Consider the following 19,515-nt stretch of genomic DNA (forward strand, 5'->3'; position numbering starts at 1 on the left):
CAGCATTGCGGCTATAAAATAAAAATCAATTAAATTTAAAACTCAGTTTTCAGTTCCATTAGCCACATTCCAAGTGCTCGAAAGTCATAATTAGCTAGTGGCTACCTTATTGGGCAGTGAGAATAAAGAACATTTCCATCATTACGGAAAAGTTCTGTTTGACAACCCAATGCACACAACATTCCGTCGTTTTTAAAGACCGTGCATGTTTACGTGTACGTGAGTGTAGAAAGATAGAAAAGAGAGTAAAAGATAAGAGAAATAAATGTTAAGAATGTTGTTATCTGAAAGCTAGGATTATAGGTGATTTTATTTTCTTTATGTTCATCAACACCATTAGACTATTTTATAACTAACATTTTTTAATCTTTTGCTGAGGTATGAGCTGCATGTTTAAAAAATTCATCCATTGCAATCATTCGATGATTTTTTTGGAAATTTATAAAGTTTTACAACCATCACCAAAATCTGGTTTTAGAACATTTTGTAACTGCTAAAATTCCCTTATCTGATTACGGTCAGTCTCTGCTCCTGCCCAGGCCCTAGGTAGCTACTCATATTATTTTTATAATAAGAAAAGTATTTTTGGAAACATACCAGTTTTATCAAGTTCCTTTTGTTCAGCCTGAGTCGAAATTTGGGACCATATTTCATTCTGGAGTTTTTTCAAGAAGTTGTTAGTATAATTTCCCAAGTCTGCATAGGATTCTAGCATGGAGATTGTCTGTCTTGGAGGGTAAGACACTATTTCTTCTAACTGGGTCTTGTTGGCCCCATGGATGCCCATGGCAAACACAGTTACATCGTCCAGCCGGAGATTCAGGGTGGCCTCACGCACTTCGTCATCTGATGGCCTATTAGTGACCAAGACTGCAATCTGAGGCACTCCCAGTGCCCTTCTGCTGCCACTTGATGCTGAGAAGCCTTCTCTCCTCATCTTCTCAACAGCAGCCCCAACATTGGATTTCCCAGCCCGCAGGGAAAGCTTCTGAATTTGCTTCTGAAATTCAGCCTGGCTTGTGCTTGATTTCAGAACAGAAAGGGTCTCGGCTCTGTCACTGTAACTCATAAGTCCAAGCCGCAGGCAATTGTCTTTCACATCCATGTAAGAGGTGATATTTTTCAGAAAGTTCTGCAGGTTCCTTAAATTCTGACTGGTCCCGACAGACTCATCCACCAGGAATATGACATCAGCAAGCGAATCTTTCTCACAGGCCCTGAGGAAGGGGCCTTTGGAGAGAGAAAAATTATGGAGGTTAGAACAAACCCCTGGCCTGGGGGGAGAAAGGCACTCTAAAGATTGTCAAAAGAGATTAATGAAAATAGAGGCAGTCATGACAAGTACAGTTAGCTTTTTTGTGTGTGTGAACAAAAGATAAAAATTCTGAGTAAGAGTTACATTGGTCATTGACTTCAGAGGCTTTGCAATGTGCTACCTTCTATCTGAAGAACACTTCTTACCAGCGTTCCTACCACACATCCATCACTATGGTCTCTTCCTGACCACCATCCCCAACAGTATAACCAACACCATAACCAACCTTTGTCAACTACAACCACCACCTCCAAGTCCACTACTACCAGTATGAACCACCACTGCAATCACCACCATCACTTTTAAATGCTGGGATAAGGTATGCATTAGTGGAAATAGTTCTGACCTCAAGGAGCTCATATTCTATGGGGAGGGCAGATAAAGAGATTATGTTATTTCAGACCATAACAAATGCTAGCAAGGAAATAAAACAGGTGACTCAATTGAATTACCCTATGCTGGAGATATGGGGCGAGGAATAACATCTCTGAGAAATAAATCAGGGAAGACCTCTCTGAAAGGATCACATTTAGGTTGAGATATTAATGAAGAGAAAGATTCAGCTAATAGTTTGAAAGGAAGAGGAATCCTGGCAGAAACAATAGCAAGAAATAGAAACAAGCAAGAGGCTCAGAGTGGCTGGAGCCAGTGAGTGAGGGAAACAATGATGGATGAGGTCAGAGGGAAGCAGGGTAAAAATCATATAGGACTCACTTGATCTTATTTAAACCTTTTAAATATCACCCCAGTTGCTGAGGGGAGATAATGAAAAATTCATTAAAAAACAATTGTCCTAGTTCAGGAAAGAGATAACAGTTCTTGGACAAGGTTAGAGTAGATTACAACAAGAGTAAAAATAACAACATGAATTAAAGGTAGAAAAGATAGGACCTGATTATAAATTAGATACATGTGTTGAGAGACAAAAACAGAAGTGGTGAAAACTCCTAGGTTTTTGACTCAAACAACTGAGTGGATGATGGTGGCATCTTTTTCCAAAATAAAGATAGTAGGAATAATAACTTGTAGGGGGATTCAAGAGTTCCATTTCAGACATGCTAGGTTTGGGATATACTATTGAAGATGCCAGGTAAGCAACTGGTTGTATAAATATGGAATTCAGGGGAGAGTACACTGTATCCACACAAATGCCCACTCCAGGCACAGGTGGAGGAACCATAACTGCGGGGAGTGCAGCCAAGAGTTAAGCTCAATCATGCCAAGAACTATCCATGGGATTTTGAACTCTAGAAACCAGAAAACAAGTCTTACTTATCTCTACCACTCCAGTGCCTTGCAGGAGCTCAGAAATATTTGTGGAATTACAAGTAATTCTCATAAATCTACCAATGTACACTGAACCCCACACAGTGGTGAAAATTAATTCCCAGCATGGCCTGTTCAGCTCCATATTTATTTGCAAATGACAGTAAACTGTGTGCCAAACACCATAAAAGTCATCTCACCTATATCATAAGGTAGGCACAATTATCCTCACTTTGTAGGTAAGGAAACAGAAGCTCAGAGGTTAAGCAACTTACTCAAGTCCCTCAGTGGCCAAGCCAGGGTTTGAACTAACACTCCAAATCTCTTACTCTTAACCTCTAAAGGCAAGGATAGGGTTCTGCCAAACAAACCTGTGTTGTACTATACACTGCTGTGAAATAAATCAGGCACAGTGAGAGAAACATGATCTGTACACAGTCTTCAAAGAAGGTGGTAAAGCCCTATTGTCCTGGAGAGCTCAGGCTACCAAAAGGTTAGAAGTTTCCCAAGGCGGGGGTCACAGGAGGTTTTTTTCTCTGGGACAAGAATCACATATGCTGTGAGAACCAGCTATTTCCCTTAAGGCAGAAGGAGAGAAGGATGGGAAGAGTGGAGGTAATGGGAAACCTGGTACCTCAGGGGCACCACTAACTGTGACAGAGCCTTATAGATACTCACTTAAACCCATTTCCTCTTCTTGCTCATAGAGCTAGCCCTGACTTCCCAGCCTCACTTGCAATTAGGTGTGGCCATGGGACAAATACCCGGCTAATGAAATGTGAGCAGAAGTGGTGTGTTTCTCTTTCAAGTTCAGCCCATAAAACCATCCCGTGAGCAGTGTTCATCTTTTTTCCCTTCTACTGGCTGTATACCAATTCCCATGGCACCTTGAAATATATTTGAAAACAGAAGAGCCACAACCAACCTAAGCACCGCAATAGAGGAAAGACAACTGCTCAACTTGAGTACTAGCCCTGTAATGATACAAGGGAAATAAATAAACTTCTTACTTTTCAGGAAGTCTATTTATTATTAAGACATAGCTTTGTCTGACTACAAAATCAACCCATAGCAATAGTCAAGGAATTGGTGAATGGTAGAGCAGGAAAAAAGTTTCAAATCATCCCAGGTCTTTTAGCTTACAAATGAGGATGCTGATGCAAGGCTCAGAGAGATAACACTTCCTCAAGTTCATAGTAAGCTAGTGGCATTGTCTATGTTCTTTTGACCTGTGGTCAGGGCACTTAGTACCACACCAAGTGGCTTCCTTGTCTTGGAACTGGATACCAGCTCCTCAGAATGGCCTATCATTATCAACTGAGCACAGAGGCATCCAGGAAAACCAATTTGCTGGAGAATCATTCTACCCTACTCTTAAGAGAATATCCAGACCCCACCACCATCAGTGCATCATACTGAGCACAGCCTTTGAGCTGTGTATCTTTTTTTTTTCTCACCTACTCATTAGCTGTACACGTGTGGCTTCCTGTCTCACTTTACTCTTTCTTTACTAATGCTTCCTAGGATTCCCTCCCAAATAAACTATTTGTACTCAATGGTCTTTTGGTTAGGTGGTCTTCATATAGAACTTCCCTAAGACGTATATAAAGCATTTTTCAAATGATAAGTTGTGAGTCATGGGAGCATTAAGTATCCTTCCTTTTAGCCTAGGAAATCAAGAATGAAAGTTGATGAGAAGGGGGTCTTCTGCATTTCTGCATGCAATACAGAGATTTCTGGTCAGTGGCAACTTAGGGATAATAAGAAATTACTCTCTGTATCTGAACACATGGGGATGGGGCACCTTTTCAATCAAGGGCTTCCTTACCTTGTATATCAGTGTGAGCTTCACCCTCCTTGTACTGAATTGCTTCCTTGAGGATATGCGTCATGTTTTGGGAAAAGGCACTGAGGTCTCTGACCATCCTCAGGTTGTAGTGAAACTGGCCCGTGGCCATGGCCTTCAGGGTCTCCTCGGACACCCTCTGCATCCCCACAGAGATGATCCTTACCCCCTCCTTGCGCAGGGCCTCAGCGGCCTCTTCCACAGCATCCTCGGAGTCGGCTGAAGCCAGGACCACCAGGATTGGGGGGAACTGTTTCCTGTCCCTTCCATTGGAGAAGTAGGTCCTGTGTACCTCCTGGAGTGCATTTCCAATGCGCAGGGAGCCACCCAGGAACCCGAAGTTCTTCTTGAGGTGGTTCAGCATGGGGCCTTTGCTCTTGAAAGTGTTGAGCTGGAATTCTGTGTGGAGCTTATCACTATACTGAGCCAGGCCCACATGATACTTATCGGTCTCTATCGGGAGGCTGTTGATCATCTTATTGATGAATGTCTTCATGTATGGGAAGGACTTAGTTCCCAGGTGGTCGGAGCTGTCCACCAGAAACACCACATCGGCATACTCAGGGCCTGGCCCTATCAAAATAAAATGACAAAAAACCTAAATGAGGTGATGGCTCCGCCTTGATGTTTTAACCACCATGCTCTTTGAGACTATGCCCTAGTGTTAAAGGTAACTCGGAGTCCCGAGGAAAGTGTCTTCTGGAGGTCAAAAGGAAGAAACTGTACTGTGCGTGTGAAAATATCAAACAAGAGGACTTCTATACAGTTGGTAAAAGATTTTTCTTTCTTAACTCTATACCAGAGGCAACTGATATCTTTTTCCTTTTTGTTTGTGGAGCCCCAAACTCTGATATTGTATTAAAATAATAAAAAACATTAGAGTTGCCTGGTGACTCAGCAGGTTAAGGATCTGGTGTTGTCACTAATGTGGCACAGGTTCGATCCCTGGTCCAGGAACTTCCACATGTGGTAGATGCAGAAAAAGTAATAATAAACAACATGATACCATAAAGCCTTCAAGTGGAGCTATAGCAACTTTTAAAACAGCATCCAGTGAGCAGCTGTCTTGGGTTGGAGAGCAGAGAGGCAGATCTGAGACAGGGGCTTGACTGAGGAGAAGCAGAGGAAGAGAAGCAGTTCTGAAGCAAAGCAAGGTGTGGCTGAATCTCAGGGAACTCTGGAGCATCCCTTATACCAGAGCGTCCCTCTTTGGGGCAAGAAGGACTGATTTTGTATTTGCCTATCAGTCACTCACTGCAGACTTTCCCCAAGAATTGGAGGGAAGGGGTGGAGAATTATGGGCATAACTTCCTGGGTAGGTAGCTCTGGGAAATCTAAGAGCAGTTATCCTGAGAAAGCAGGTTATGGCTGTGGGCTGTTACAGTCAATACTCACGGCAGCTGGGGGTGGAGGAGTGTGTACCAGCCTGAGAGAGGGCATCTGGACAAGGGAAGGACAAGGGAAGGCCACACCAGCACTGACATTAGCAGTTGTGGTCCGTCACCTCCAACCTCCCAATTAGGGATTAGGGTAAATGTCTAACTAAGCAAGACATTTCCTTCAAAGTGAGCCCAAAATTAATCAGGAAATCCCAGGGTAGCACAGGACAGTTAAAAATACATCTTTAAATGATTTTTTTAATAATTACAGAAGAGTAAAAAAACCTAGCTTTCATATTCTATTTCATATGTATATATAATTTTCCTCTGTGGGGTTCCTTTTTCTCCTTTTCTTCCATTTAGTAAGGCCAAGCTGCGAACTGACCTATAAAACAAGTGGCTTGACTCTATTCATGGAGACGTGGAGCACTAGGACTGAAGCAAATCAATGAATAATTAAAGCTTTTCTAGCCAGGTGCAGCATAATTCATGACTTTCGCCCATGTCTTTCTGTCATCTTTGAAAGCTTAAGTTTGCTTGATTTTACATATCACCAACTACAAATAAATGCTGTCTACCTTGATTTTTTAGTAAATAAATAAATTTTTATTTCTATTTATTAAACATTTGTTGAGACATAAAATATGTATTTATTATTTCTCAAATAATAATAAACATAAGATACACTGATACCTGGGCTCTGATCTGTCAGTGTTTCAGTCCAAAAGATTAGGACAAATATAATTGTCAGGCTCTTCATTTTGTGAGTGAAGTTTTCTTTCTTTTACTCTGTAAAGAAAAATGTTATTTACAATATGAAAAATCTCAATGTATAACAAGAATTAACTACAGGGAAAGATGGGTCAGAGTACAATACACTGTAAACAAGTATTTTTCAAAGCAATGTTAGATGTGTTTAAAACATTAACCAAGCATTTGAGTATTTGTTGAAAATATATAATGCTAATGTTTGCTGAGTCCTTACCATGGCTCAGATACTTTTCTCAGTGCTTTTTAAGGATCATATTATTTAATCATCACAATGCTCTTACAGGGACATAAATTACTACAGCTGCATCACAGATAAGGAAACAGGCACAGTGTGGCTTGGTAAGTGGTGAGTCCCATCCTAACCCAGACAAGATGATTGCAGAGCCCAAGCTCTTAGCCACTGTGCTATCATCTATACAAAGATTTTATACAAAAGCTGTGATCTTGCAGAATTTATGCAGTCGTTATTCTTTACCCTCTATTTTTATGTTAATAATGACGAATGTATGCTTACAACTTGACTCAAAAACTGAACAGCCACTCATATTTCTTTCTTCATAAATCCTTGTGAAAACTGTTCTCTCGTGTGTGGTTATATTCAGTCTTATAAATTACTTTAGCATCAGTATTTCTCTCAATGCACTCACAATCAGAAATCTTCACAAGAAATTATAATCTTATAAAATTCCACCAAATCAAAGTTGTTCTTATTAACAGGGAAATAGACAAATGACCAGCACTCAAAAACAGAAATGCTTTCAGCGAGATACCAAAGGTATAAAGGCTGGATTTTATTCTAGAGTTGACCTTTCCAGCAGTTCTTTTGAAACTGCTAATCATGCAAGAATATCGAGAGAATCGCTGGAAGCTAGATTTGGAAGATTCCCTACAGATCAGTTAGACTAACCCTTATTTTGCCAAGGAAGAAGTCAAGGATCCCCAGTAGTTAGTGGCTAAATCATGCTATCAATGACTTTCGAATCTATACTCATCATATTCTAATATACCATATATTTTACTTATTCATTAATTTTATTACTGAGATTTAACTAACAGTCTATAAAATTTACCCTTTAAAGTGAATAATTCAATGTGTTTTAGTATATTAACAGGATTTGAATCCATTATAATTAATTCTGGAACATTTTTAGGGCCCCTAGAGAAACCCCATACCCATTAGCAGTTACTCTCAATTCTCCCCTTCTCTATAGATTTACCCATTCTGGACATTAATATAGATAGAACCATAGAACATGTCACATTTTGTGTCTGAATTTTTTCTTTTTTCTTTTAAATTTTATGGCTTTACCTGTGCCATATGGAAATTCCCAGGCCAAGGGATTGTGATTTATGCCACCACTGGGGCAATGCCAAATCTTTTAACCAATTGCACCAGGCCAGGGGTTGAAATTGCACCTCTGCAGGGGCCCAAGCCACTGCAGACAGTTCCTTAAATCACTTTGCCATGGCAGGAACTGCTGAATTTTTCATTTAACATAATGTCTCCAAGATTTATCAATGTTGTGACAAATATCAGTACTTCATTCTTTTTATGTCAGAGTAATATTCTACTGTATGGATATACAATATTTTAAAAACTTATTTATTAGTTGGTAGATATTTGGGGTGTTTCTACCTTTTGGCTATTGTGAATATTGCTACTATAAACATTCATATACAAGTTTTTGTTTGGATATATGTTTTAATTTTTCTTGGGTAGATACCTAGGAGTAGAATTTTTGATCTTATGATAACATTATGTTTAATATTTTTGAGAAACTGCCAAATTGTTTTCTAAAGTAGCTATATCATTTTACATTCCCATCAGCAAGGTATAAAGTTTCCAATTTTTCCACATACCCAACAACACTTGTTATGGTCTTCTTTTTAAAAATTATACTCATTCTAGTGGTTGTAAATGGTGCCATAAGGTGTTTTGATTTGCATTTCCCTAATAATGAATGACATTGAGCATCTTTTCATGTACTGACTGGTCATTTTATATATTCTTTGGAGATATATGTATTCAAATACTTTGCCAATTTTTAACTATCCTATTTGTCTTTTTATTGTTGTGTCATAAGATTTCTTCATATACTCTAGATATCAAACACTTATCAGATATATGATATGCAAATATATCCTGCCCACTCTGTGGGTTGCATTTTCACTTTCTTAATGGTAATGTTGAGGTACAAGTGATTTCATTTTTTTTATTTTTATTTTTATTTTTAAATTTATTGGAGTGGTTGACTTAAAATGTTGAGTTAGTTTCAAGTATACAGAAATGTGAACAGTCATACATATAAATATGTCCATTTTTTCCCATATACATTATTACAAACTATTGAGTAGATTTTCCTTAATCATCTATTTTATACAGTAGTGTGTATAAACTGTCTTGATGACTGTAGCTTTGTAATATAGTCTGAAGTCAGGAAGCCTGTTTCTTCTATTTCCTTTTTTTGTTTTTTTTCAATATGGCTTTGGCTATACAAGGTCTTTTGTGTTTCCATACAAATTTTAAAATATTTTGTTCCAGTTCTGTGAAGAATGTCATTGGTGACTTGATAGGGATTGCATTGAATGTGTAGAGTGCTTTGGGCACTATAATCATTTTGACAATATTGATTTTTCCAATTCAAGTGCATGTTACATCTTTCCATCTGCTTGTGTTGTCTTTGATTTCTTTGATCATCATTTTATAGTTTCCAGAGCACAGGTCTTTTGTCTCTTTAGGTAGGTTTATTCCTAGGTATTTTAATTTTTTTGATGCAATGTTAAATGGGATTGTTCCCCTGATTTCTCTTTTTGACCTTTCATTATTATGCGAAGGTATAGAAATGCAAGAAATTTCTGTGTATTAATTTTGCATCCTTCAACTTTACCAAATTCGTTGATGATTTCTAACAGTTTTCTAATAGCATCTTTAGTATTTTCTATGTCTAGCATCTTGTCAGTGAGTACTTTAACACCCCACTTAAATCTATGGACAGATCATCCAAACAGAAAATTAATAAAGAAACAGGCCATAAATAAACCCTTGATCAGATAGACTTAACTGATATTTGTATAACAGCAGCAGAATCTGTACTCTTCTCAGGTGCACATGGAACTTTTTCCAGGATAGATCACATCTTGTTCCACAGATAAAGTTTTGGTAAATTTTTAAAAAACTGAAATTATATCAAGCATTTTTTTCCAACAACAATGCTATGAGACCAGAAATCAACTACAAGAAAAAATAGGAAAAAAAAACACAAACTCCCAGAAGCTGAAGAATATGTTACTAAACAACCAATGGATCACTGAAGAAATCAAAGAGGAAAAAAAATACTCAGAGAAGAGACAAGTGACAATGAAAATATGACAATCCAAAACCTATGGGACACAGCAAAAGCAGTTCTGAGAGGGAAGCTTATAGCAATACAATCTCATCTCAGAAAACAAGAAAAAGCTCAAGTAAAATCTAATATTACACCTAAAGTGACTAGAGAAGGAATAACAGACAAAGCCCAAAGTTAGTAGAAGGAACGAAATTGTAAAGATCAGAACAGAGGAGAGGAAGGATCAAGATGGCAGAGGATTAAGATGTCACACTCACCTTATCCAACAAACACATCAAAAAAACATAACTACATGGGAAAAATTCACACAGAACATCTACTGAATGCTGGCAGAAGAACTTAAACCTCCAGAAAGGGAAAGAAACCCTCCATATAACTGGTTAGAACAAAAGGAAGAAACAGAGAGAGAGAGAAAAGAAATCAGGACTGGACTAGCACTCCTGAGAGGGAGCTGTTAAAGAGAAAAGGAACCCACACCCTGGGAAGCCACCTAACTGATGAGGAGATCAGCTGGGATGGAGGGACCTCAAATTCGCCTAGAAGAGCACAGCAGCTGGACTGAGGAGGCAAAGCAAAGTGAGAGCCACACAGATTATCTGCATCACTGCCACAGACAGCAGAGCCTGAGACATTCAGGCAGGGCCTAGGCACTGAGACTCAGGCTTGGGAGGCCAGTTCCAGGGAGAGGACTAGGGTTGGCTGTGTGAAGATATCCTGAGGGGCTAGGGAGTAGTGTGCCAAGGGCTGGCTGGGGAGCAGAACACCACAGCCAAAGGAACCAGGAGGAGGTCTGGGCACACAGGAGAAGCAAGGAACCATTTTTAGGGAGGGTGAGAGGAGAAGGGGTGGACTGTCATAGGAATCTCTCTGCCCGTGCATCTAAGGGCTCTTAGAGGGTGGGGTACCTCTGGCACAGGATACAGGTGGTGAGAGGCCACTTGCTTAGGCTACTGGAAGCCGGTGCCACTTGTGCAGGTTACCAGTGGTCAGACACCCCTTGTGTGGGCCAAGGGAAGCAGGGGGCTAAGCACGACACAGTGCCTCTTGTGTGATCTACAGGCAGCAGGGATAATCCACAGAAGTCATCTCAGAAACCAGAAGGAGGCATGGCCCACCACCACTAGGAGTCTGTGAACAGGCTCCACCTGTGGCCCCAGTCACCTCAGAGGTCAGCAAATAAGAGGGCACTGCAACAGACCACCACCCATTGTTGCTCTCACTCCCCCAGGAACACACCCACCCTGCTGCTGCCCCTGCCAAATGCTCAGGGCAGTGCCCACACATCCCTGATCACTGTCACTTCCCAGGAGCTGGCAACTAGGAGCAGCCTGTGCACACCTCCTTCATGGGCTAAGCAGGACAGGGTGCATTGTGCCTGGTCTACAGGTGTCTGGAGCAAACCACCACAGTTACCTCTGACTCCAGAGGTGGGTGTGGCCTGCCACCACTATGGGTCAATTAACTGGCACAACTTGTGGCCCCAATCACCTCAGAAGGCACCACAGAGGAGGGGATTCTGACTGAACACCACCCGTTCTTGCTCTCACTCCCCTGGGAACTCACACACCCTGCCACTGCCACTGCCAAATGCCCCAGGAATGGACTAAATCTGACAGAGGCTAATTAACACTTCCCAGAGCCCTGCAACTAGGAGTAGCCTGCACCATCCTCCTGCAGCTCCTTGCTACTGTCAAGAGCCCAGCAACCAGGCACTGACTACTGGCCCTGCCCACTGCATCCATCACCCTGGTAACACCCTCAGGGGGATAACAACCTGCTCACACCAAAGAAAGAGACAGCAAATGTTCAAACTCCCACACAAAAATTAAATAGTAAACCCCCACAAAATCCAAAGGGGTGCTCTTGCTTATAAATAGCCAGCCAAGACTATAGTAGTTGATTTCCTAAACTCACAAAATAAGAAAAATATATGTGAAATGAAGCTGCTCAGGAGCCATTCCCAGTTAAAAGAATAGAACTCACCTGAAGCAGCAAACAATGAAACAGACCTCTGCAGTCTAATAGACACTGAATTCAAAAGGTAGAGAGTGAAAACACTGAAGGAATAAAGGGTGAATATGAAGACAGAATATACCATCACCCTAATAGCAAAGCCAGACAAATATACTACCAAAAAAGAAAATTATAGGCCAATATCTTTGATGAATATAATTGCAAAAATTCTCAACAAAATTTTAGCCAATCATATCCAATAACATAAAAAAATGTCATACACCATGACCAAGTGGGATTCATCTAAGGTTCACAAGGATGGCTCAACATATGAAAATCAACATCATACACCACATTAACCAAAGAAAAGTCAAAAACCACATGATCATCTCAATTGATACAGCAAAAGCATTTGACAATGTCCAACATCTATTTATGGTAAAAAAAACTCTTACCAAAGTGCATGTAGAGGGAACATACTTTAACGTTAAAAAAGCCATTTATGACAAACCCACAGAAAATGTAATATGGAGAAAAACTGAAAGCCACCCCACTAAAATCTGGAATAAGACAAGGATGCCCATTCTTACCACTTTTATTCAACATAGTATTGGAAGTCCTGGACAGAGCAATCAGACCAACTAAAGAAATAAAAAGTTATCCAAATAGGAAGAGAAGAGGTAAAATTGTCACTCTATGCAGATGGCATGATGCTATAAATAGAAAATCCTAAGGATACACCCAAAACTACTCAAATTGATCAACGAATTCAGGAAAGTAGCAGGATACAAGATTAACATTCAGAAATGAGTTGCATTTCTGTATACTAATAATTAAGTATTAAAAAAGGAATATAAAAATACAATACTTTTAAAATTGCACCCCCCAAAAATTAAACACCTAGGAATAAACCTGACCAAGGAGGTGAACGACTTAAATGCCGAGAACTATAAAACATTAATCAATGAAGTTAAAGAGAATTCAAAGAAATGGAAAGATATTCCATGCTCCTGGGTTGGAAAAATCAATATTGTAAAAATGGCCATACTACCCAAAGCAATCTACAGATTCAATGCAATCCCTATCAAATTACCCATGACATTTTCCATAGAACTAGAAAAAACAAGCCAAAAATTTATGTGGAACAACAAAAGACCCAGAATTGTCAAATCAATCCTGAGGAACAAAAACCAAGCAGGAGGCATCTCTCTCCCAGACTTCAAGAAATACTACAAAGCCACAGTCATCAAGACAGTGTGGTACTGGTGCCGAAACAGACAGACAGACCAACAGTACAGAATAGAGAACCCAGAGATGAACCCAGACACCTATGGTCAATTAATCTTTGACAAAGGAGGCAAGAACATAATATGGGAAAAGGACAGTCTTTTCAGCAAGTATTGCGGGGAAACCTGGACAGCCACATGCACATCAATGAAACTAGAACAAACCCTCACACCATACACAAAAATAAACTCAAAATGGCTGAAAGACCTAAATATAAAACAAGACACCATCAAACCCCTGCAAGAGAACATAGGCAAAACATTCTCTGACATCAACCTTACAAATGTTTTCTCAGGTGAGTCTCCCAAAAAAACAGCAATAAGAGCCAAAATAAACCAATAGGAACTAATCAAACTGACAAGCTTTTGCACATCAAAGGAAACCCAAAAGAAAACAAAAAGACAACTTACAGAATGGGAGAAAATTGTTTCAAATGATGCAACTGACAAGGGCCTAATCTCTAAAATATACAAGCAACTTATACAACTCAACAGTGAAAAGGCCAACAGCCCAGTGGAAAGATGAGCAAAGGACCTGAATAGACATTCCTCCAAGGCAGATGTACAGATGACCAACAATCACATGAAAAAATGTTCAACATCCCTGATTATTAGAAAAATGCAAATCAAAACTACCATGAGATACCACCTCACACCAGTCAGAACAGCCATGATTAATAAGTCCACAAAGAACAAGTGCTGGAGGGAGTGTGGAGAAAAGGGAACCCTCCTGGACTGTTGATGGGAATGTAAGCTGATACAACCCCTATGGAGAACAGTATGTATTTACCTTAGAAAATTATAAAAAGACAGAAATATAGATCAGTGGAACAGGATAGAAAGCCCAGAATTAAACCCATGCACCTACAGCCAACTCATCTATGACAAAGGAGGCAAGAATATACAATGGAGAAAGGACAGCTTGTTCAATAAGTGGTGCTGGGAAAACTGGACAGCCACATGGAAAAGAATGAAATTAGACACTCCCTAACACCATACACAAAAATAAACTCAAAATGGATTAAAGACCTAAATATAAGACCAGATACTATAAAACTCTTAGAGGAAAACATAGGCCAAACACTCTCTGACATAAACGACAGCAACATCTTCTCAGATCCACCTCTTAGAGTATGGACACTAAAAACAAAAATCAACAAATGGGATCTAATCAAACTTAAAAATTTCTGCACAGCAAAGGAAACCCTAAACAAAATGAAAAGACAATCTACAGAATGGGAGAAAATCTTTGCAAATGAATCAACTGACAAGGGATTAATCTCCAAAATCTATAAACACCTTCTGCAGCTTCATACCAAAAAAACAAACAACCCCATTAAAAAATGGGCAGAAGATTTAAATAGACAGTTCTCCAAAGAAGACATACAGATGGCCAAAAGACACATGAAAAGATGTTCAACATCACTCATTATTAGAGAAATGCAAATCAAAACCACTCTGAGGTACCACCTTACACCAGCCAGAATGGCCATCATCCAAAAGTCTACAGACAAGTGCTGGAGAGGGTGTGGTGAAAAAGGAACCCTATCACACTGTTGGTGGGACTGTAAATTGGTGCAGCCACTGTGGAAAGCAGTATGGAGATTCCTCAGAAAACTAAAAATAGAACTGCCATTTGATCCAACAATCCCACTCCTGGGCATCTATCCAGAGAAAACCACGACTCGCAAAGACTCCAATGTTCATTGTAGCACTATGTGCAATAGCCAAGACATGGAAACAACCTAAATGTCCATCGACAGAGGAGTGGATCAAGAAGTGGTACATATACACAATGGAATATTACTCAGCCATTAAAAGGAACGAAATACCAGCATTTTTAGCAAAATGGATGGACCTAGAATTTATCATGCTGAGTGAAGTCAGCCATAAAATGAGACACCAACATCAAATGCTTTCACTGACATGTGGAATCTGACAAAAGGATAGACTGAACTTTGCAGAACAGATGCTGACTCACAGACATTGAAAAACTTATGGTCTCTGGAGGAGACAGTTTGGGGGGTGGGGGGATGTGCTTGGGCTGTGGGATGGAAATCCTGTGAAATTGGATTGTTATGATCATTATACAACTACTGATGTGATAAATTCATTTGAGTAATAAAAAATAAAAATAAAAATAAAATAAAATTATACATAGAACTACCATATGACCCAGCAACCCTACTCTTGGACAAAACTTTCCTTAAAAAAGACACATGCACCTGCATGTTCATCGCAGCTCTATTCACAATGGCCAAGACATGGAATCAACCCAAATGTCCACTGATAGATGATTAGATCAGGATGATGTGACACACACACACACACAATGTAATACTACTCAGCCATAAAAAAGAACAAAATAATGCCATTTGGAACAACATGGATGGAACTAGAGACCCTCATCCTGAGTGACGTAATTCAAAAAGAGAAAGACAAATACCATATGATATCTCTTATATCCAGAATCTAATATATGGCACAAATGAACCTTTCCACAGAAAAGAAAATCATGGACTTGGAGAATAGACTGTGTTTGCCAAGAAGAAGGGAAGGGACTGGGAGGTACTGGGAGCTTGGGGTAAATAGATGCAGAATGTTTCCTTTGGGATGGATTAGCAATGGGATCTTGCTATGTAGCACTGGGAACTCTGTCTAGTCAATTATGATGGAACATGTAATGTGAGAAAAAAGAATGTATACATGTATGTGTATCTGTGTATGTCACCATGTTGTACAGTAGAAAAAATATATATATAAAGAAATTTTAAAAAATAAAAACATTCAAAATATAAAATAAATAAAACAAAGCATAAAGCGAAAACAATGAAATAAACTAGAAGGAATCAACTGTGACTTAGATATTATAGAAGAATGGATCAGTGAACTAGAAGACACAGTGGTGGAAATCACAAGTTGAACAGAAAACGGGGAAAATATTTTTTTAAGTAAGTCTTGTTTAAGACACATCTGGGACAGCATACCACATACTAATATTTGTACTATAGAAGACACAAAGGAAAATACAAAAGGGAAGATGGCTTATTTTAAGAAACGATAACTGAAAACTTGCCTAACCAAGGAAAGGAAACACATCCAGGTCAAGAAAGCACAGAGAGTCTCAAACAAAATGAACCCAAAGAGATCCACACCAAGATACACTGCAATTAAAATGGTAAAAATTAAAGATTAGAGAGAATATTAAAAGAAGGAAAAAGTAACTAGTTACATTCAAGGGAACTCCCATGAGACTTACTTCTCAGCAGAAACTATGTAAGCCACAAGGGAGTTGCATGATACATTTAAAGCGATGAAAGAAAAAAAAACCTATAACCAAAAACACTGTACCTGGCAAGGTTATAAATCAGATTTGAATAAGAGATGGAGAATTTTACAGATAAGCAAAAGCTAAAACAGTTTGGTACCACCTTTACAAGAAATGTTAAAGGGACATCTCAAAGGAACAAAGAAAATACCCCAACTAGAAATATAAGAGTGGGCATCCTTGTCTTGTTCCAGATTTTAGCAGGAAGGCTTTCACCTTCTCTCCATTGAATATAATATTAGCTGTGGGTTTGTCATAAATGGCTTTTATTATGTTAAGATATGTTCCCTCACTTTTAGTTTATGTGTCCTTTGCCCTAATGTGAGTCTCTTGTAGACAGCATATTGTAGGCTCTTTGTTTTTTTGTCAAAACATTAAATGTGCAGTGGGGGAAATAAAAAGATAGGGTGACTAGAATGTGACAAAATTAAGAGATCATCAATTAAATTTATATATATATACACATATACACATGTGTGTATACACATTTATACATACACACCTCATTGTAACCACAAAGCAAAAATTTATAATAGATACACATACACAAAAGGAAAGGAATCTAAATATAACACTAAAGATAGTCATAAAATCACCAAAGAGAGGGAAAGAAGAAACAAACAAAAACCTACAAAACAACCCCAAAACAATAAAATAGAAATAGGTACACAATACCGATAATTACTTTAAATGTAAATGAAGTAAATGCTTTAATTGAAAGACACAGAGTGTCTGGATGGCATACAAAAGAAGACCCATTTACATGTTGCCTACAAGAAACTCAATTCAGATCTAAATACACACACAGATTGAAAGTGAGGGTATGGAAAAAGGTATTTCATCCAAATGGAAAGCTGAGTTAGCGAAACTTTTATCAGACAAAGAACACTTTAAAGTGAAGACTGTAACAAGAGACAAAGGAAGACATTACATAGTGATAAAGTAGTCATTCCAAGAAGAAGGCATAAAAATTATAAATATATATACACCCTACACAAGTGCACCAAAATATATAAAGCAAATATTAACAAAGATAATGGGAGAAGTTGACAGTAACACAATAATATTAGGGAACTTGAACACCCCATTCACATTAATGGACAGTCATCCAGACTGAATCAATGAGGAAACACTGGCCATAAATTAAACATTAAACTACATGGACTTAACAGTTAGCTATAGAACATTCCATTCAAAAACTGCAGAATATACATATTTTTTCAAGCATACATGGAACATTCTCCAAAACAGATCACATTATAAGCCATCAAAACAGTGGTACTGGCACAAAAACAGATATATAGATCAGTGGAACAGGATAGAAAGCTATCTGTGGAACAAAACAGACTCATAGGATTTGAAAACAAACTTATGGTTACCAAAGGGCATAGACAGGGGGAGGGATGGATTGGGGTTTGGGACTGGCATATGCACATTGTATATGGAATGATTGGGCAATGGCATGCTGCTGTATAGCACAGGGAATTCTACCCAATTTTCTGCTTTTATGGATATTGCCAAACTGCTTTCCACAGGTTATATAACAAATAATACTTTAACTCTTATCCCCAAAGAGTATGTTCCACTATTTTTAATCCACTGTCTTTTTTTCCAGCTTCTTGAGATATGATTGACATATAACATAAGTTTAAAGTATACAATATGATGTTTATTATATATATGTATATATATAACAAAATTATTACTACCATAAGGTTAGTTAGCATACTCATCACCCTACAATGATAACTTTGTGTGGGCAGCGACAAATTTTAAGATCTAATCTTACAGAAATTTTCAAGTTTACTAGATTTATAGTCACCATACTATATATGACATGCTCAAAACTTGTTCATGTTATAAATGGAATTGTGTATCTTTAACCATCTTCACACATTTCCTCAGATGCACCCCTCCTCCACCCTTGGAAACCACCAATCTACCCTCTGTTTCTATGAGTTCAGTTATTTTAGATTCCACATGTGATCATTTGTTGTTAGTGTTGCAAATGGCAAGATTTCCTTCTGTTTATATCTGAATAATATTCCTCTGTGTGTGTGAGAGAGAGACAGAGACAGAGAGAGAAAGAGATTTTCTTGATCCATTCATTGGCAAATCGTTACTTAGGTTGCTTCTGTGTCTTGGATATTATAAATAATGCTGCAATGAACATGGAGAAGCTGATATCTCTTTGAGATAGTAATTTCATTTTCTTTGGATAAATACTCAGAAGTGAAATTTCTGGATGATGTAATAATTCTATCTTTTCTGTCTGTGCCCATGGCATAAGGAAGTTCCTGGACCAGAGATTAAACCCACACTGCAGCAGTGACCTAAGCTGTTGCAGTGACAATGCCAGATCCTTAACCCACTATCCCACAAGGGAACTCCTAACTTTAATTTTTGGAGGCACCTTCATACTGTTCTACATAGTGACTCCACCAATATACATTCCTACTAACAGTGCACAAAGGCTCCCTTTTCTCCACACCTTTGCCAGCACTTTCTATCTCCTCTCTTTTTGATGACAATCATCCCATCAGGTATGAGATGACATCTCACTATGTTTTTGATCTGCATTCCTTGATGATTAGTTAAATTGAGCACCTATTCATGTCCCTGTTGGCCATTTCAATATCTTAATGGGAAAAATGTCTATACAAAACCTTTGCCCATTTTTAATTTGTTTTTGTCTTTTTTTAGAGCCGCACCTACAGCATATGGAATTTCCAAGGCTAGAGGTCAAATCGGAGCTGTAGCCTCTGGCCTATACTACAGCCATAGCAACGCAGGATCCCAGCCATGTCTGCAACCTACACCACAGTTCACAGCAACCCTGGATCCTTAACCCACTGAGTGAGGCCAGGGGTCAAACCCACAACCTCATGGTTCCTAGTTGGATTTGTTTCTGCTGTGCCACAACAGGAACTCCCTTTTGCCCATTTTTAAACTTGATTATCTGTGTTTGTGTTTGTGTTTTTGTTTTTTGGTTTGGGTTTTGCTTTTTTTTTTTTTTTCTCTTGG

General features: G+C 38.8%; 1 protein-coding gene across 1 annotated transcript in view; it reads right to left on the minus strand.

Annotated features, from left to right (window-relative positions):
* Nucleotides 1-19,515, minus strand: part of LOC125138265 (collagen alpha-5(VI) chain-like) — a 46,414-nt gene that overhangs the window by 12,015 nt on the left and 14,884 nt on the right. Inside the window, exons 2-3 of the mRNA XM_047799649.1 lie at nucleotides 4,410-5,000; nucleotides 598-1,230 (exon numbers count right to left, since the gene is read on the minus strand). Of these exons, the coding sequence (XP_047655605.1) occupies nucleotides 598-1,230; nucleotides 4,410-5,000 (1,224 nt within the window). The remainder of the gene's footprint in view (nucleotides 1-597; nucleotides 1,231-4,409; nucleotides 5,001-19,515) is intronic.

The sequence above is a fragment of the Phacochoerus africanus genome, chromosome 1 (assembly GCF_016906955.1).
Source record: "Phacochoerus africanus isolate WHEZ1 chromosome 1, ROS_Pafr_v1, whole genome shotgun sequence".
Lineage (NCBI taxonomy): Eukaryota > Metazoa > Chordata > Mammalia > Artiodactyla > Suidae > Phacochoerus > Phacochoerus africanus.